The sequence below is a fragment of the Cydia pomonella genome, chromosome 25, assembly GCF_033807575.1.
Source record: "Cydia pomonella isolate Wapato2018A chromosome 25, ilCydPomo1, whole genome shotgun sequence".
Lineage (NCBI taxonomy): Eukaryota > Metazoa > Arthropoda > Insecta > Lepidoptera > Tortricidae > Cydia > Cydia pomonella.
The window spans coordinates 4396951-4414590 of record NC_084727.1 but is presented as its reverse complement, the minus strand read 5'-3'; the positions used below and the strand labels follow the sequence as shown (position 1 = coordinate 4414590).

Below are 17640 nucleotides of genomic sequence, written 5' to 3'. Positions count from 1 at the left end.
ACCTAATACACAATTGTCTAATATTAGAAGTAAGCAAAGGAAAATAAATTAATTAAAAAAAAAACCTTTTATTTCAGATCACCGATTTATAACGACTATTAGTACAAACCTAAAATTAAAAGTAAGAACTTATGACTAAAAACTAAGATGTGTGGAGAGGAGGGGCGCAGGTTGCCATGCTCTATTTAGCTCTCCCAATTGCCACCTCCACCCAAAACTTTAAGTTAGCATTTTCGTATGTACCCATGTACTTATTTGAAATTAGACTTGGACTTAACTATTTGATTAGTTACGCTTGTCTTTCACCACTTCCACGCGACATAAATCCTGAGCTGATTTTGGTAAATCTAGCACTTTCCTACCCCTCTGCCTTAATGTACATATCGAGACATATCTCGAAATTAATTCGAATGACCCTGCCTACTGGATTTATGAAGCTATGGTCCTGGATTCAAATCCCCGTAAGGGCATTTATTTGTATGTTGAGCACAGTTATTTTGTTCCTGAGTCACGGATGTTTTCTATGTATGTAATTAAGTATTTGTATATTATATATATCGTTGTCTAAATACCCTCAACACAAGCCTTCATTAGCTTACTGTGGGATTTAGTCAATTTGTGTAAGAATGTTCCTATAATTATAATATATAATATAATATTTATTTATAATTTAGAATATATAATATTTATTTATTTATCTCATTTTGTTAAGCTATTCAAGAATGATATGAAAACTTTTGACGCATTGTGTGTTACGATACTTTTGCTATGCTAGGAATACATGAACTAATACCTCATAAGCTCATAATACATATATGGTCAGTGCTCGAATCATAACCTACATAAGTATGTATTAAGAATAAAGATTAAAAAAATACTCTCCTGCCTTCATAAAAAAGCCAAAACAGCAGACTTCTAGACACCCATCGTGTATCGATTCAAAATTCTTTTTTGCCGTCCACGCAGACGCGAGTTATAAAAAATTTTACTACCCAGCGGGGGGAGCCCCGCCAAGATACGGCAAAATGAAAAACGCGGAGCGTTCGCCACGAAAGGCAAAATGGGGTTTTGGCTCGAGGGTTTAAGCGAAAACGGACTTTAGTGACCGGTCCACCCTGTCTGGTAGTATTAAGACTTCAGAAAAGGAGGAGATTATCAATTCAACCGTTTTTATTCGACTCTGTAACGTCAAATCCAAAAGCTTCTGATTTTGGTTTCGATTTTTTTCTTATGTAAGTAAATGTAATATATATAAGGTGTATTCGGGTAATTTCGAATACCTCATAATGTCGAACAATTCCGATAACTCACTACGGAATTACCCGACAATTTTCAGTATAGATCGGTTTTTCGCCCCTAATAAAAACCCCTATATTGCAAGTTTCATCGAAATCGTTAGTCTTTTTCGAGATCCCCGAAATATATAATATATATACATACAAGAATTGTTCGTTTAAAGATATAAGTACCTGGGCGACCGAGCTTTGCTCGGTTATAACTATTTATTGTAATATGGTGGTGTATAGGTGATAATCTTAACTACATTTTTTTACTAAATTAAACTTGTCTAAAACAATAAAAATTAAAAATGTATATATAAACTTGAACATGTAAAAAAAAAACAAAAGTTAGTCACCGGGCGAGATTCGAACCCGTAACACTCATTTAGCAGTCCGCGTCTTAACCCGCTGGACCAGACGGACAGTGGCCGGCAATACGAAATTAGCGACCATATTCTGCGTCGTAAGAAAAACGCATGAAAACTCGAAAACACGCGTTTTCCCAAACATAAGACTAATCTAGATAGATTGTATACCCCCAAAAACCCCCATATACCAAATTTCAGCGAAATCGTTAGAGCCGTTTCCGAGATCACAGAAATATATATATATTTATATATATACAAGAATTGCTCGTTTAAAGGTATAAGATATAGGGTTCCGTCCCGATCTTCCGATTGTCACTCTTCGGCATATTCGGAAACGTAACTCTAATCCTAGGCACTTAAGTTAAATGCACTACAAAAGTACTTAATGTTGGCATTAACCGGGACAATACAAAGCAACAGTCATGACTTAAGTGACCACCGGTGAAACTTATATCTTTGTATTCCCTGGACTCTGGGAGTGAAGTTAAGATCCTGACCCTCAGCGGGGTCGGTTTTCGGCCTCCCAGCCTGAAGCTCGCACTTTGCATGGACTCGTTTTGCAAATCTCAGAGCGCTCGGATCATGATGAAAAACAAATATCTACTAAATGCTTTTGTATTCGATCCGTTTACGAGACATACGTTTATTAACATAATCCCACCCAAAATATAAATGTAAAATAGGTTTTTACCAAAAGCTTAAATTTTGGTACAAGCTTTTATCGCTGACTGTACTTTTCGTTCCTCAGGCAACTAATACTCATAGAGACAATTCTAAAAACCCCAAACACAATTAGGTTGCGTTGTTTCATCACAGAGTTCCTATGGCTACCTCCTGTCTCAATCATCAGATCAGCTCGATGGTGCCATAATATTACATTGTCACTCGACTTACATATGTATGCACATTTTCAGTTTCATTGGAATGTGGGTCTGTGGGTGGGAAGTGGGTCAAATTTATCTTGCAATATTTGACCCGTACAAACATACAAGTCAAGTACCTGCTAAGTCAAGTCAATTATTCTTTATTTAAATAGGCCTAGCAACAAGCACTTTTAAATCGTCAAATTTTACAAATATCATCTTAATCTAAATATCAGAGCAATTTACTAATGAAGTTATTATTGTTTTCAAAAAACATTGAATTCTTGTAGATATGGCAAACTTAATAATAAGAATTTCACAAAAGGATCGGCAAACACCAAAATTGTATAAAAATCTAGGTTTGGAAACTTTCTAGAACAAAATCTAAATGTCAAAAATACGGTAATTATCAATTTCATCATTATTAACACACTTAATCCCACGATTCCCACGGTGTTTCATCATTCATGTAGTCTTGTGTACTATAATAGGCTTTAGACATAAGCTTACGTTTTACATAATTTCTAAATTGACTAACAGACAATTCAGTTATAATTCTTATAATATTAGGAAGTTTCTTGTAAAATCTTACACAATTACACATGAATGATTTTTTAATTTTATGGAGCCTAGTGAAGGGCACTGCGAGCTTAAAACATACCTATTAGTTACATTGCAAGTTAAATAAAAGTTTTTAGAATAGGCCAAGTTACGAATATATGATAAACAAAATATTCGTATCTGAAAATCTGAAACAGTAAAAAGTTTTAGCACATTTATGAACTTGGCTCACAGACTTCCTACTTTTTCGACATAGAGTTACGAATTACGAACTAATCGCCAATATTGTGAGCTAGGCAGGGCCTACGAATCACGTTCGACGTGTTGCCTCTCCGTCGCACTTGTAAATTAGTACGTAAGTGTGACAGGGAGGCAACACATCGACGGTGGTTCCCGGGAAGCCCTCAGGTTACAGGCCTACCGCGAAAACCGAAATTCGCAAATTGCGGGGATTTTTCTCTTTTACTCTCACTAAGACGTAATTAGAGTGACAGAGAAAAATGACCGCAATTAACGAACTTCGCGGTTATAGCCCAGGTATCACGTATCGATCGGGAAATAATCAAGTTCAAGTCTCTATGAGTACATTTTTTTGATTACAAAAGTTCTAAAGTAATACTTGACATAACAGTACCCCTAGTGTAAATATTTTCGACAGCGAAACGTGACGTACGCGTTTGCGTTAAGTGTCATTTTGTATGAGATTTTTGACTTTCCAAAACGTCCCGCTTGGCGCGCTGTTCAAAAACCCATACAAAATGAGACTTAACGCAAACGCATACGTCACGTTTCGATATCGACTAAATTTACACTAGGGGCACTGATAACAGTTTTGATTTGTTAAAATGATTGATCACGTTAGTGTTTTTTTTATATACTACGACGGTGTCAAACAAGCATACGGCCCGCCTGATGGTAAGCAGCATCCGTAACCTATGTACGCCTGCAATTCCGGAGCGGTTGCCGATCCTAACATTCCGCACCCTCGTTGAGCTCTTGCAACCTTACTCACCGGCAGGAACACAACACTGGTTAGGTGTGGTGAACTATTTTGCTTTTCACTCGGTAGTAAAGTTTGTTTAAGACAAAAGTGGAGGACCCGCAAGGAATCGGCTTTTCATACAAACTTAGTCCTCATTTTCCACTCTGGATATTAACATTACTGAAAATATTTTGACACAATTTGTTGTATATCAACTACAGCTATGCGTAAAAATTTTTCTAATTTCTAATTATCATAAGAGTTAGATACATTTCAAAATTGGTATGAAATAAAAAAACCAGAAAAAGTCTAACGTAGCTATGGTTATTATAAATCAAATAATGTAAAAATTGTTTCCATAATGTCTATATCGAGAGAGGAAAATGGGGACTACGTTTGTATGCAAAAGCGGCGGTCCCCTTTCCTCTTAAGCCTTCAAGCTCTCGCAACGCTCAAGATTCCACTCTCTCGCTACGCTCGTGGTTCAGTTTTGGAACCCTTCGCTTGCTCAGGTATTAATTAGCCAGAGGAGTTAAATCGCAACGTTGTCCTACTGTAAAAAAATAACTAGGTATTGTGAAGTCGTTTTATTCTGAACTGAAAGTAAATTTAGTAAATTTAGGTGCAAAGAATTTAATTTTTGTCAGTTGTCAATGTGACAATCAATATGAAAGTCGTACTATTATTGTCACCGTGACAATGACAACTTACGAAATGGTACTGGAAGTAAATTGCGTTGTCCCGGCTTTTGCCACGGCTCACTTGGGGAGCCTGTGGGATTTCGCTTGGCAATGTAATCTAATCACAAGAATTGACATAGGCACTATTTTTGCACCTGGTCTTACAACCTAGAGGGAAAACTAGACCTTGTTGGGACTGATCCGGTTTCGTCGCGATGTTTTCCTTCACCGAAAAGTGATTGATATAAGTGGTAAAACATCGAACGATATAGGTACAGTCAAGTGTAAAAATATGGGTGTACACATCTTACTCAAAAATATGTCCCATAGCATCTTGTTCCAGTGTAATAAGAGCGTAGTACCATATTTATGAGACGATCCTTTCGATACATATTTTTGCACTTGACTGTACCTAAGTTTCAAAAACTCATTGATCCAAGCCGGGATTCGAAGGCCACTACCCAGGCCCTACCACTGTAGTAAAGTAAGTACCTACCTAACTACCTACAACAAAAACAAGACATTCATGTTCTACCTAGAATGAACATTAGGGTGTCCCTTATTTAACGATTTTCAGAAATTAATAACGCATACCTCCTAATTCAGTTTATTTTATCCCAAGACACTCTGAAAATAAATTTCAGGGCATTCCTGTAACAGGAACCTGTGCCGACTTGCAACTAAAATTCCCATACTAATTACTATGGAGAAATTTGGTCAGACAGTAATTTGATAATTTTTTTATTGGTTTTCTGTTCGCATCGAGATTTTTTGTCAAATTATTATTATACGGCAGTAGTATACGCAATTGATAAGAAAATAGTTATAAATAAAATAAAAACATAAAAATCATTTATTTCAGACAACAAAAAAAAAGTTCGAAATTTCCTGCTACCTAAAGGTTGTCTGGAAGAGATCGCTCTTTAGCGATAAGACCGCCTGTTGTTACCTGGTTCTATTTTCCTTTAAAATTCATTTGTAGTTTTACATGTATGTAAAATGTATAATTGTTGGTGCAATAAAGAATATTTACTTACTTACTTACAACACTGTTACACAGGGTCCATATGTTACAAAAAAAAAACTAAAACTATGACCTAAGCCTATACTTATAAAATAAATGGCCTCTTTGGTCCCCTCCCTCCCTGCTCGCCTCTCTGATTAGGGAGGGAGGGGGCCAAATAGGCCATTTATTTTATAAAATCTTATGAAAAGAAAAAAAAAATGGTAATTTTCATACATTGTATGGGAAAATCGCATGAAAGTCGGCACGGGTTGCAGTTACAGGAATGACCTGAAATTTATTTTCACAGCGTTTTGGGATAAAATAAACCGATTTAGGGGGTATGCGTTATTAATTTCTGAAAATCGTTAAATAAGGGACACCCTAATGAACATCGACATCAACATAAAAGTTAAAAGCTTCTAGAACTAACCAATAGCAAAAAGAACGTAAAAAACCCAAGTAAATTTCGAAGAAATCTATGCCTGGCTGGAAGACGTAAAAAGTAAAAATATAAAAAATAAACGTCGGCCCGGTCCAAACTGACGTCTTGAAGAAAAATGCAGTATCTTTATATAAAGTACACAGTGTTGTTACGTTTCGGATTTGGAAGACCAACGCGGGGCGCGGGGTGCTTCAACCGCCATTTCGAAAATCGATCAGACGGCGCGTGTGTGACTCTTTTGGATTTCGAACTGAGCTATACAAAATTGTATAAAACTTTTTTTTACAAGGTGAATGAGACTCTACTGTCAAAGAGATAAGACTGAGTTGCGCTCGGTTTTCGATTCTGTCTATGTGTGCGTGACCCCACACATACTTCGCTGTCGACCAAAATATTAATGCCGGGGCCGCCAAAATAGATATTTTGTATTTCGATACGAAGTTATACGGGTGGATATGGATAATAAAGTTGGACCTTTTTAGGCAACTATGTTTAAATTGTAGGTCAGTCTACTTTATATCTTAATTTTCTCATACTACGTATACGTAAGTAGTGATGCGATAGTTTTTTCAGAATGTGCACGGACGCGTTAAGGCCAAGTCTTCGAAAAAAGTGTTTGTCGTTTTTGTAGAGTACTAATGCGGCACGTGTAACAGTAACTGTCATTGGATATTTTTAGACACGATGTGGTTTGTGGTTTTATAAATATAGACATAATTTTGTGGAAACTGCTTTTATGTTGCGAATAATATGGTTTTATGTAGACAGTTGATATATGGTGTATTTTTTATATATTTAATATGATAATATACAACTAGTAGGCGGTTTTGAATTAGCCGGTGACCGTATGTCCTTGACAAGCTAAAAACCTTTTTAAATTTAATGAAATACCTTAATAATCATATATTTGTTTTCGATTTAAATTTAATATGTTCAACTATTACATATGTGCTTAATATTTTATTATTAACTGCTTTTCCTCGCAATTTTGTCGATATGAAAACAATTAAATAAATCCACAGCTTTCATGTACTTAAATCAGTTTAGCAGATGTACAAATAGCAATAAAAAAACGAATGTCGGCGCCTCCATGATATAATAAAAAAGTAAAATATTAATTTCGTCAATAGGTAATAGGTAGGAGGCGCCATTAGCACAAACAGATAATCTCTGAAAAATTGCCGAAAAAACTGTTTACGACATAGTATATAATAAGTTACTCTATGATGTACAGTTTGTGCTACTGCTGCACTCTGGCGGAAGAACATTGTAGTAATACTCCCTATTGCATATTTCTAAAGTATTCTATAGTCAATAGAAACTCGGAATTATGTATCAGAGACTTTCTAGACCTTGGGATATGAGCTTATAAACTCATATAGGTACTGAGGTACTGTACAATAAATATAGGTTTGATGTCGTGTACCACACAAGACAATACCTTTCTATTTGTGGTCTTTGTGGGATATGTATTTTACATCTGTTATACTAATATAAGAAGTGTATGTACTAATTTTGGATGATAGGTTAAAATATTATAAGTAATCATTACCAAACGTATTACATATTTAATCGCCGTAAATATCATTGACCTGTAATACAAATAATTTACTAGATACGAGATTTTTTTTTTACTTATGGTAACGAGTATTCTCTAAACTAAAACCCTTTCTTTTAAGACGACATAAGACATAATCGTACAATAATTCAATGCCTATTACCACCATATCATCGCAAACTTTGCTCTAGAAGATCGTTTGTCGGCCCACAATTGGTGTTAAAACGACAAAGTACCTCAGTTATTTCCCATACGTGTTAATTATTCATCGCCTCCGAAATAAACAGAACGAAGGGCAAAGAACTTGACTTTTTTGGACTCTAGCTGAACCATTAATGTAATGCCATTGAGATCATTCTTATGGCACTGGAATAAAGTACATAATGGCTTGATAGGCTTACTTAGATTTAAATTTGGTATTTCTATATTGGCGTGATGACGTCATTCTCCTTTATAATACTAAAATGGGATAGAATAATCAAAATGTTAACTTACCATCACAGGATAATGTAGCTTTGAGACTTTATGTTCATATTTGATAAGCATGTCACTATATATACTTGCCCATAACGCAAGGGCAATTGTATTAATCCCTATAATCTTATATACTCGTATATTGGAATAATAGAATGGATGTAATTTCAATTTTTGACGTGTAATATGTAATTATATTATTAATAAATGAGTATTAAGTAGTACGAGTATATTTATAGTTTTGATATTGTCTATAGTGATAAAGTATAATTTATTTAATTATTTATAGATACTTTACTCCTATTTCTTTTAGATACTATTTTTTTTCACTGCACCCACATTGACGCATTTCTGTTTGGCTCTATGGTTGACTGGTAGAAAATGCCTAGAGGCATTAAATCCGTCTTTTTTGCTTTTGTTACGTGCGACAAAATTTCTATATTACATTAAATCCAGTTGCTTCATATATTAAGAAATACTAATTGTTAATAAGGTTTACGAACGAATACTGTACAAACGTAAATAGGTGATACGTACCTATCAATATGTGCAGTTAACTGCAGAGAGAGGTGACCCCCCTCCATTAAAATTTGATTGCATTGGGGTTCGCCTCTCGCTGCAGCTGACTGTACATATGTTTACGGAAAAATTAGGTCATATTTAAAAAAACGACTTTTGAGTCTGCGTTGTCTGTGTATTTCGCGTATATATATTCGAGTCTCCGTTATGGTGTGGTCCTGTGGGGAGCCAGCGTAGACTCTCATCAACTTTTCATCATGCAAAAGAAGTGTATCCGAATATTAGCCAATATCCATATTCCTAACAGCTGCCACCCTCATTTTACTAAACTTAATCTGTTAACGCTGCCCTCAATATTTATATTGGAAACGGCCCTCTTTGTTCGAAAACACCCAGACCTATTCCCGATAAAACCGGAAACGTCAAAAACTAGAAGCCAATATAAAAACAAATTACTCCTACCAAAAGCTAACTTAGCCATCTTCAAATATGGGCCACAATATAATTGTATTTCAATTTTTAATAAAATTCCGGACAGTATCAAACTTGAAACAAGTGACAAATTATATAAAAATAAATTAAAAGACATGTTAATCCACAAATGCTACTACTCAATTGAGGAGTTTTTAAATAACGAAAAGCTGGCGAAATAAAATATTTATTACAGTACATATGGTGCTACTTTACCGCACTAGTGCGAAAATTAGCACATTACGTTACTATGTCGAACATTTAAAGGGCCATATGTACTGTAAAACGTTGTACGATACATGTGCGAACAGGTAATTCGCAACTCTTGTCGATTTAAAACACTCCCTTCGGTCGTGTTTTAATTTATCGCCACTCGTTTCGAATTTCCTATTTTTCGCACTTGTATCGTAATGTACTATTGTGACATTGAATCTTGAATTATTGTATGAAATGTTTTTTTTTTTATTATTCTTATCTACGTATACAATTGCTCAAAATTTGTATATGGAATGTTATTTAATTTTTTATGTTTTATTTACTTTTATAATGTTATTATTATTCGATTTTTATATACACGAGACATATAATCTTACGTTTTAATATAATCATTTAAATGTAATATGATCCTAAGTTGGTCGAAATAAATGAATTTATTATTAAATGAATTTATTATTATTATTATTTATTATATTATGATGAAATGTTTTAATAGGTATTAGATATTTAGTTAAACTTAATATTGTGTGCCCTAAAAGGGTGTCATGAGTTGACTAAATTAATTGTAACACCTTATTATGTAACTATGTTCATGACTGCAATAAATAAATGAAATGAAAAGAAAACTACAAAGTCAAAATCGTCTGACAAACGTCAGTATCGAGCCATTAGGGGTACACATAAAAGAAATGAAATTGTCTAATAAATTACGAATATGTGCGTGTACCATCCGGGGTAAATAGGTATAGGTAATGAAATTATAAAAGTTAAAGTCAAATTGACACTCTTCTCCTACTTTATAAATAACGCCTTTCTAAACTGACGTTCCAAAAAAACACGATGAACTTCTCTAATATTCCACTATGAATGACTGTGCTCCAAACCTGTTATTTATTTATAGCAACAAAAATTCGAGTTATATTAATGATATGGTAATTAAATTTGGAAATAGCAGCCTTGATACTCCAAAAGTCGTAAATTTTCATACTACTCGTAGTTGCTTGGTAACATATGGCTTTTTGAATTTACATGCCAAAATAAAAATATGATGAAAGAATACGAAGATTACTATAAATAAACCACATAGATGTTATGCGGAGATTTTGGAGTATTTAAAGTATTTATTAATACTAAATACGTCTATTTGTCATATTAGCCCGTTGGACTCCGAAACTGGTTGTGATTTGGACACGTGAGACTTTTTTTATATAAAATGTTTGAATAATGATAGGTATGCAGATTGTCATGGAGCATTCGTTCATCTTTTTTCTCATCATAATTTTGTATATTATTTTTTATTGTGCTTTTACCTCCGCTTATCAGCGCTTGTATTCTTATAGGAATGTTCTGTTTTAATTATTAAGTATGGTGTTACGTTACGTGAAGTTTAAAAGGGCCAAATGAGATTTATGGCATTGAGACCTGGTTAAATGAGCACATCGACGACAATGATAAGAAAGCAACTTAGTCTAACATAGAGAATTTGTCTCAGCCAAGGCGGTTCAACGTCCAAATGACTATACTTTTAATAAATCAACACCAACTTTGACTTATAAAACTTTGAGAAAAAATATCCGCCGCTTACGGAGTGAATATATAGGTCATACTGTGAGCAACTTTTGCTATAAGACCAACCCCCAAATCGCGAAAAAAAATTGCCTGTGTCATATATTTTGGATGTCTGACCTTGATATTTTATATGGGACGGTAATTTTTTTCACGGATGCGGGATTGGGCTCATAGTAAAAGTTGCTTAGTATGACCTATATATTCAGCCTGTATATCGAAACGGAACGAAGAAGGAAGTAAGTAAGTAAATATAATACATATATATGATGGCGACTATTTCTCTATAAAATAGTGTTAGCATTGTAGCTTCCTTAGGAAAAACTAGCAAAAGGCTTAATAATTATACCTATTAACTAGACGTTTCAAGTATTCACACTCAGCTGATTTTTATTGATGTAAATGTACATATTAGACAGGAATAAACAAGGTAAGGATAACGTGTATCTAAAAAACATGTAATAAAATGCTTTTTAATACAGAAGTCATTGAACGACACTGATAAAATACCGGCCAGCGTTGCAAAAGTTCCCGATTTATCGGGAGAACTCCCGATTTTAGCAAACATTTCCCGATAAAACGATTTTAGGGTTTAATCTCCCGATAAAATTTAGGTACACCATTTTTAGCAAACTTAACTTAAATTTACATATTTTGAGGTTTGTAACATCGATCGTGTGAAGTACGACTACATAAACGGTAATTCCCCAAGGCATGCTGTATGGTCCCTTTTATTAAACAAACAAATCTAAGCTTTAATTCGTAGTAATTAAGGATTTAATATTTTTGTCATTGGAATGTAGGGACTTCCCACATTCACCTATTTTGAGTATAATACAAAATGTCATTCAAAACTGCAATGGATTGAAGATACTAAGGAATAGGGTTCAGTTTCATAGGACCTTAAAAAAATCGGAAGTCCCTACGGGGCATATTTTTTCGATGCTTAATGCTTATGCATTGATATAAACCGACTGCTGTTTACTTTACTGTTTATTTTCTAATCATTCGTCGGAAAAGCAAGTCTTACTTATCGCAATCAATAAAAAATATTATCAGCACCACATTAGTGTCAAAATGTCTAGTTCAGATTCTTCAGTTTCGATTAGTGATATACCAAGTACAAGTGGTACGACTACGAGAGGAATAAAAAGAAAAAAAACATGCTCAGAAATACAGAAAACAGTGGGAAAGTCAACCTGAATTTTCTGGGTGGTTAAAAGCCAGTACAAACAGTATAAATTATGCTCATTGTCTAAGCTGCAAAAAGGAAATAAACATTTCATCTGGAGTAGATGCTTTAAAAACTCACGCTTCATATAAAATCCACAAAAGAAGCATACAAAACTTAGCAGCGCAACCCAAAATGACTGGTTTCGTGAATAAAGAAATACATACTTTCAACAATCAAGTCCGAGAAGGTGAGATTTTTGTATTTTTTGTAAATTTTCTAAATATATTTTTTATGAAGTTTACGCATGCTATGTACCTACGTTGTTAAATTTACATTTTTTATTTTTGGTTACAGCTGAAATCAGAATAGCAGCATTTGTAGCGGAACACAACCTGCCGTACGCAATAACTGACCACCTCAACCACCAATCTACAAGAACAAAGGGGACGTCTCACAGTGTAACAACTACAGAGCGATAAAACTCACATCACATACGCTCAAAATGTGGGAGCGGATAATAGGTTCACGTATTGCGGCGATGTCCAAGATAACCGAAAACCAGTTAGGATTTACAGCGGGAAAGTCTACTACAGAAGCCATCCAAACTATTCGGATACTTATGGAGAAACATCGCTGTAATCAAGAAAACTTGTACCTCCTTTTTATCGATCTCGAGAAAGCGTTTGACCGAGTTCCCAGAAAGTTGGTCTGGCAGTCCCTACGCGCTCAAGGTACCCCTGAAGCGTATATCACTTTAGTTCAGGATATGTATAATAGGATCTTCACACAAATCAAAAGCCCAGCTGGATTGAGTGGCCCATTTCAGGTTGGAGTAGGCGTACATCAAGGGTCAGCACTTAGCCCGCTGCTCTTCAATCTGTCAATGGACTACATAACACGCAGTATCCAGGCGCCAACTCCGTGGTGCATACTATATGCAGATGATATTGTGCTGATCACCAAACGCGCCTCTGAACTGCAGGAATCTCTAAACAAGTGGCTTAAAGAGATCGAGCGTCACGGTTTGCGCATCAGTAGAACGAAGACTGAGTATATGGAGTGTGACTATGAAGGAACGGAAGATACCAACTGTGACATACTCATAGAAGATAAGGTATTGCCGAAAGCATCGCACTTCAAATACCTCGGCTCAGTTGTGACGGCAAACGCAAACGTAGACAATGATGTCACCCATCGAGTGAATTCAGCATGGCTAAAGTGGAGATCTTTGTCCGGCGTTCTGTGCGACCCCAAAATGCCAATAAAGACAAAAGGAAAAATATATAAGACCGCCGTTAGACCTGCAATGATGTATGGAGCAGAATGCTGGACCGCTAAGAAAGTGCATGAACAAAAACTCCACGTGGCGGAAATGAAAATGCTTAGGTGGGCTGGCGGTGTCACGCGACTCGATAAGGTTCGCAATGAATATGTACGCGGCTCGTTCAAGGTAGCGGCTATTACCGAAAAACTCAAAGAGAGTAGAATGAGGTGGTATGGTCACGTTTTGCGAAGGGACGAAAACTACACAGTGAGGAAGGCTATGAACATCCCAAGCAACCCCAAAGGAAGAGGCAGAAGACCAGCAACCTGGTGGTCCTATGTCGAAAGAGAGATGAGGACACAAAACTTGACCACGCGGACAACCCAGGATAGACTGTCCTGGCGCCGACGTACGAGGAGGCCCGACCCCAGCTGAACTGGGAAATGGGATGGACAAAGAAGAACTGACCACCTAACAAAATTGATAGTGAAAACCTGCCCCGATTCAAAAATAGCTGAAAGTTTAAAATGCTCGCGTCCCAGGGTACAAGCTATCGTTGACAACGTTATCGGTGAAGAAAGTTTCAAGGCTCTCTGCGAAGACTTACGAAACAATAAGTTTTCTTTAATAATCGATGAATCTACCGACAGGAGTACTACTAAACATTTGTGCTTAGTCGTCAGGTATGTTAAAAATTACCAAGTAAGAGATAGTTTCTTAGGACTTATCCCACTTGTAACAGCAGATGCAGCTACATTATACAATAACATCATAGACTTTTTTAAAGTGCATAATATTCCATATGAACAAAATTTGATCGGTTTTGCTTCCGATGGTGCCAATGTAATGATGGGTTCAAATAACTCTGTTATGACATTATTGACTAACGAATTAAAGGAATTGTTTGTTATGAAATGCATCTGCCATTCCTTCCATTTATGTGCCTCTTATGCTTGTAGCAAAATACCACGATTTGTTGAAGACACCATAAGAGATATTTATAATTATTTTTCTTCAAGTCCTAAGAGGGTTGGAATGTACAGAGAATTTCAAATATTTTGTGAATTAAAAATTCATAAAATACTACATCCTTGTCAGACCAGGTGGCTGTCAGTGCATGCAGCTGTATCAAGGGTCTTGGAGCAGTATCAAGCTTTAAAGTTGTTTTTTATTGACGCTTCATTAAACGACGAAGTACTGGCAGCTACCAATATATTACAAAAAATAAATGACCCAGTCACATTACTATTTCTGCAATTCTTAGACTTCGTATTACCTATTTTTAACAAATTAAACAAAGAGATGCAATCAGAACACGCAAAAATACATGTTTTGTATGATCAAGTCTGTACATGTCTAAAAACGCTGTTTGAGTGCTTTTTAAAAAGAGATTATGTCAAAAACACTGTCTTAGAAAAGATTGAATATAAAAATCCACACATGTTTTTAAATCTAGACGATATGTACTTCGGAGCAAACGCCATGGGCACTCTTTTAAAAGATAAAAATCTGACTTCTGACCAAACGCATTTATTCAAGACAAGATGCTTACAATTTTTTATAGAAGCATGTGACCAGATTATTGCAAGATTTCCAATCAAAAATAACCCAATTCAACACTTCAGTGCATTTTGTCCAGAAAATGTAAAAAAGGGTGAACGACCGTCAATTGTGGACGTAGTGGCAATGTTTCCAAAATTACACGATAGTCCAAATTATCAAGAAATAGACACAGAATGGCGTTTGCTCCGTAATACAAAAGATATAAGTAAGTTTTCTGACAACATTGAAGAATTCTGGATGAGTGTGTCAACACTTAAATGCGGTGATAACTCGGCAATGTTTCCAAAATTATCTGCATTTGTATTTAACATTTTAGTGTTGCCACACTCATCTGCTAATGTGGAAAGAGTCTTTTCATCAATAAATTTAATGAAAACCTGTCAACGCAATAGACTGTGTACCCGATCCATAATTGGATTGTTGCACACAAAACAATATATTGACAAAAATAATTGTTATAATTTTCCAATTGGAAAAGAATTACATTTAAAAATGTCCCAGAAGGGTTGGTATACTATACAAACGAATGAATAAAAACTGTTTTTTCACTTATTTTACTTTGTTTTAATTAAACAGAAATCTCCCGATTTTTCCCGATTTTTAGTTGGTAGAAACACCGATTTCATAAATGTCAGTTTTGCAACACTGATACCGGCCATGTTGTCAGTCATATCATGGCAATGAACGCAATTGCTCTAGCCGAGCCGTTCTGTTTGACCCTTCCAAATTTATTTGATTTGCGCTTTTTATTAAGAGAAATTGTCAAATATTAATTATTAGACTTTGAATAGTTTTAGTTGTAAAAACAACTAGAGATATGATACCTAAGGAGGTTATGGTAATGAATAATGATGTTTCGACTCTATTTATTTTATTATAATAATAGTACATTACGATATAAGTGCGAAAAATGGGAAATTCGAAACGAGTGGCGATAAATTAAAACACGACCGAAGGGAGTGTTTTAAATCGACACGAGTTGCGAATTACCTATTTGCACATGTTTCGTACAACATTTTACAGTACATTATGGCCCTTTAAATGTTCGACACAGTAACGTAATATGCTAATTTTAGCACTAGTGCGGTAAAGTAGCACCATATGTACTGTAAAATATATCATAATTAACTTCCGACCTGTAAAAACACAATTCCACACCTAACATTGTACATTCAACCAATTTGAATTGCCACTATAAAACCATGTCATAATGGATCAATTTCTTTATCGTCTTCGACAGTGCTTATTTAGTGATCATACATCACTTAATAATATCTAGTGGTTAAAGTGACAAGGTTCTTTAGTGGACTAGGTATCAAATGGGTTAACTGTACACAAAACTATATGGGACAACTCTTGAACTAAACTATTTAGAAAAAAATTAAAAGAAGTTATTTTTAATTTTGACCCAATAATCGAAATATGGAATAGAAACAGCCGTTTTAGGAAGCAATATATTATTAGTAGGTAATAATAATAATTGTGTCACCATTCGATGTAATTAAAAAAAGATTTTACTTGGTCTGTTTTTTACAAATATAATTTTAAGTTCTCGGAGACCCATGGCAAAGCGTCAGATAACGGCAAGTATGGAGTTTTCGGAGCAACGGTTTACGACAGAATCTTAAAAGAAAAAGGTACCAAGTTTATATAATATTGTGTGCATTTGTTGTATTCCTTCTCTAAGAAAACGACATTCCTTGTAGTCTGGGTCTAAATTTTAATGCGACAATATTATAATTTATTGATTGAATAATATAAAATCGCGGGTATCTTATAGTCATATTTTATTTACAAAAAAAAAACTATTTAATACGTATGTTTTATCACAGAATAAGTAATAGTATTATCTTTTTATTTATAAAGTTATACAATAATAAATTTGGGATTACATTTAATAAATAAAAAAACAGAATGATCTATGAAATAATATCTCTTAAGGTCATTAAATTTTACCTACAATAAAAAAAATACTTTTAGGCCTTTTACAGATGCCAAAAGTAGTTAAGGCGAAAGGGAGGACCCGCGCGAAATCGTCCTCATTTTCCTCCCTGGATATTAGCATTATTGAACATACTTTGGCACAATTTGTTATATATCAACATTATCAACCACAGCCAAATTTTATCAATTTTTGATTATTATAAAAGGTGGGATCGTTTAAAAATTGGTATGTATGTATCAAAAATTCGAAAAAACGTAAAGATATAGCTATGGTTAATGTACATCAAATTATGTAAAAAAAAACATAATCTCATAATGTAATGTGTGTGTGTTTGCCTGTTGTTTACCTCTATTTTCTTGTATTATATGTGTTTCCATGTAAATTTATTCTGAGGTTGTGCAATAAAGAGGATTTGTATTGTATTGTGATGTCAATATCCAGTGAAGAAAATGAGGATTACGTTTGTATTGAGAAGCGGCCGTCCCCTTTCCACTTTAATTCAACAACAGTAGAGCATTTTAATTCAAGTGACAAAAAACGGTTGAATAGAAACTTTTTTGAAATCGGTTGAGGGGGCATGTTTATTGGCTTTGACCAGTGAAGGTCTCGGCGAACATTTATTACGCAAGTGTGAAATAGCGGAAAAAATCAGGCCAGCCTGTAATTTGTCACGGTACTGCGCCGGAGGACCATTCTCAGAGATTTACG

General features: G+C 34.9%; 1 protein-coding gene across 1 annotated transcript; it reads left to right on the top strand.

The window, feature by feature from the left end:
- The first annotated feature begins 12662 nt into the window (after positions 1 to 12662).
- LOC133531269 (uncharacterized) lies at positions 12663 to 15544 on the top strand. Its single transcript, XM_061869400.1, has 2 exons — positions 12663 to 13546; positions 13883 to 15544. The coding sequence occupies exons 1-2, from the start codon at positions 12663 to 12665 to the stop codon at positions 15519 to 15521; spliced, it is 2523 nt and encodes an 840-aa protein (XP_061725384.1). The 3' UTR covers positions 15522 to 15544.
- The last annotated feature ends 2096 nt before the right edge of the window (positions 15545 to 17640 follow it).

Coding starts and splice junctions, on each gene's coding strand:
- LOC133531269 (XM_061869400.1), top strand. CDS start 12,663: ATGTGGGAGCGGATAATAGGTTCACGTATTGCGGCGATGTCCAAGATA. Junction 13,547..13,882: donor GCGGAAATGAAAATGCTTAG/GTGGGCTGGCGG, acceptor GGATGGACAAAG/AAGAACTGACCACCTAACAA.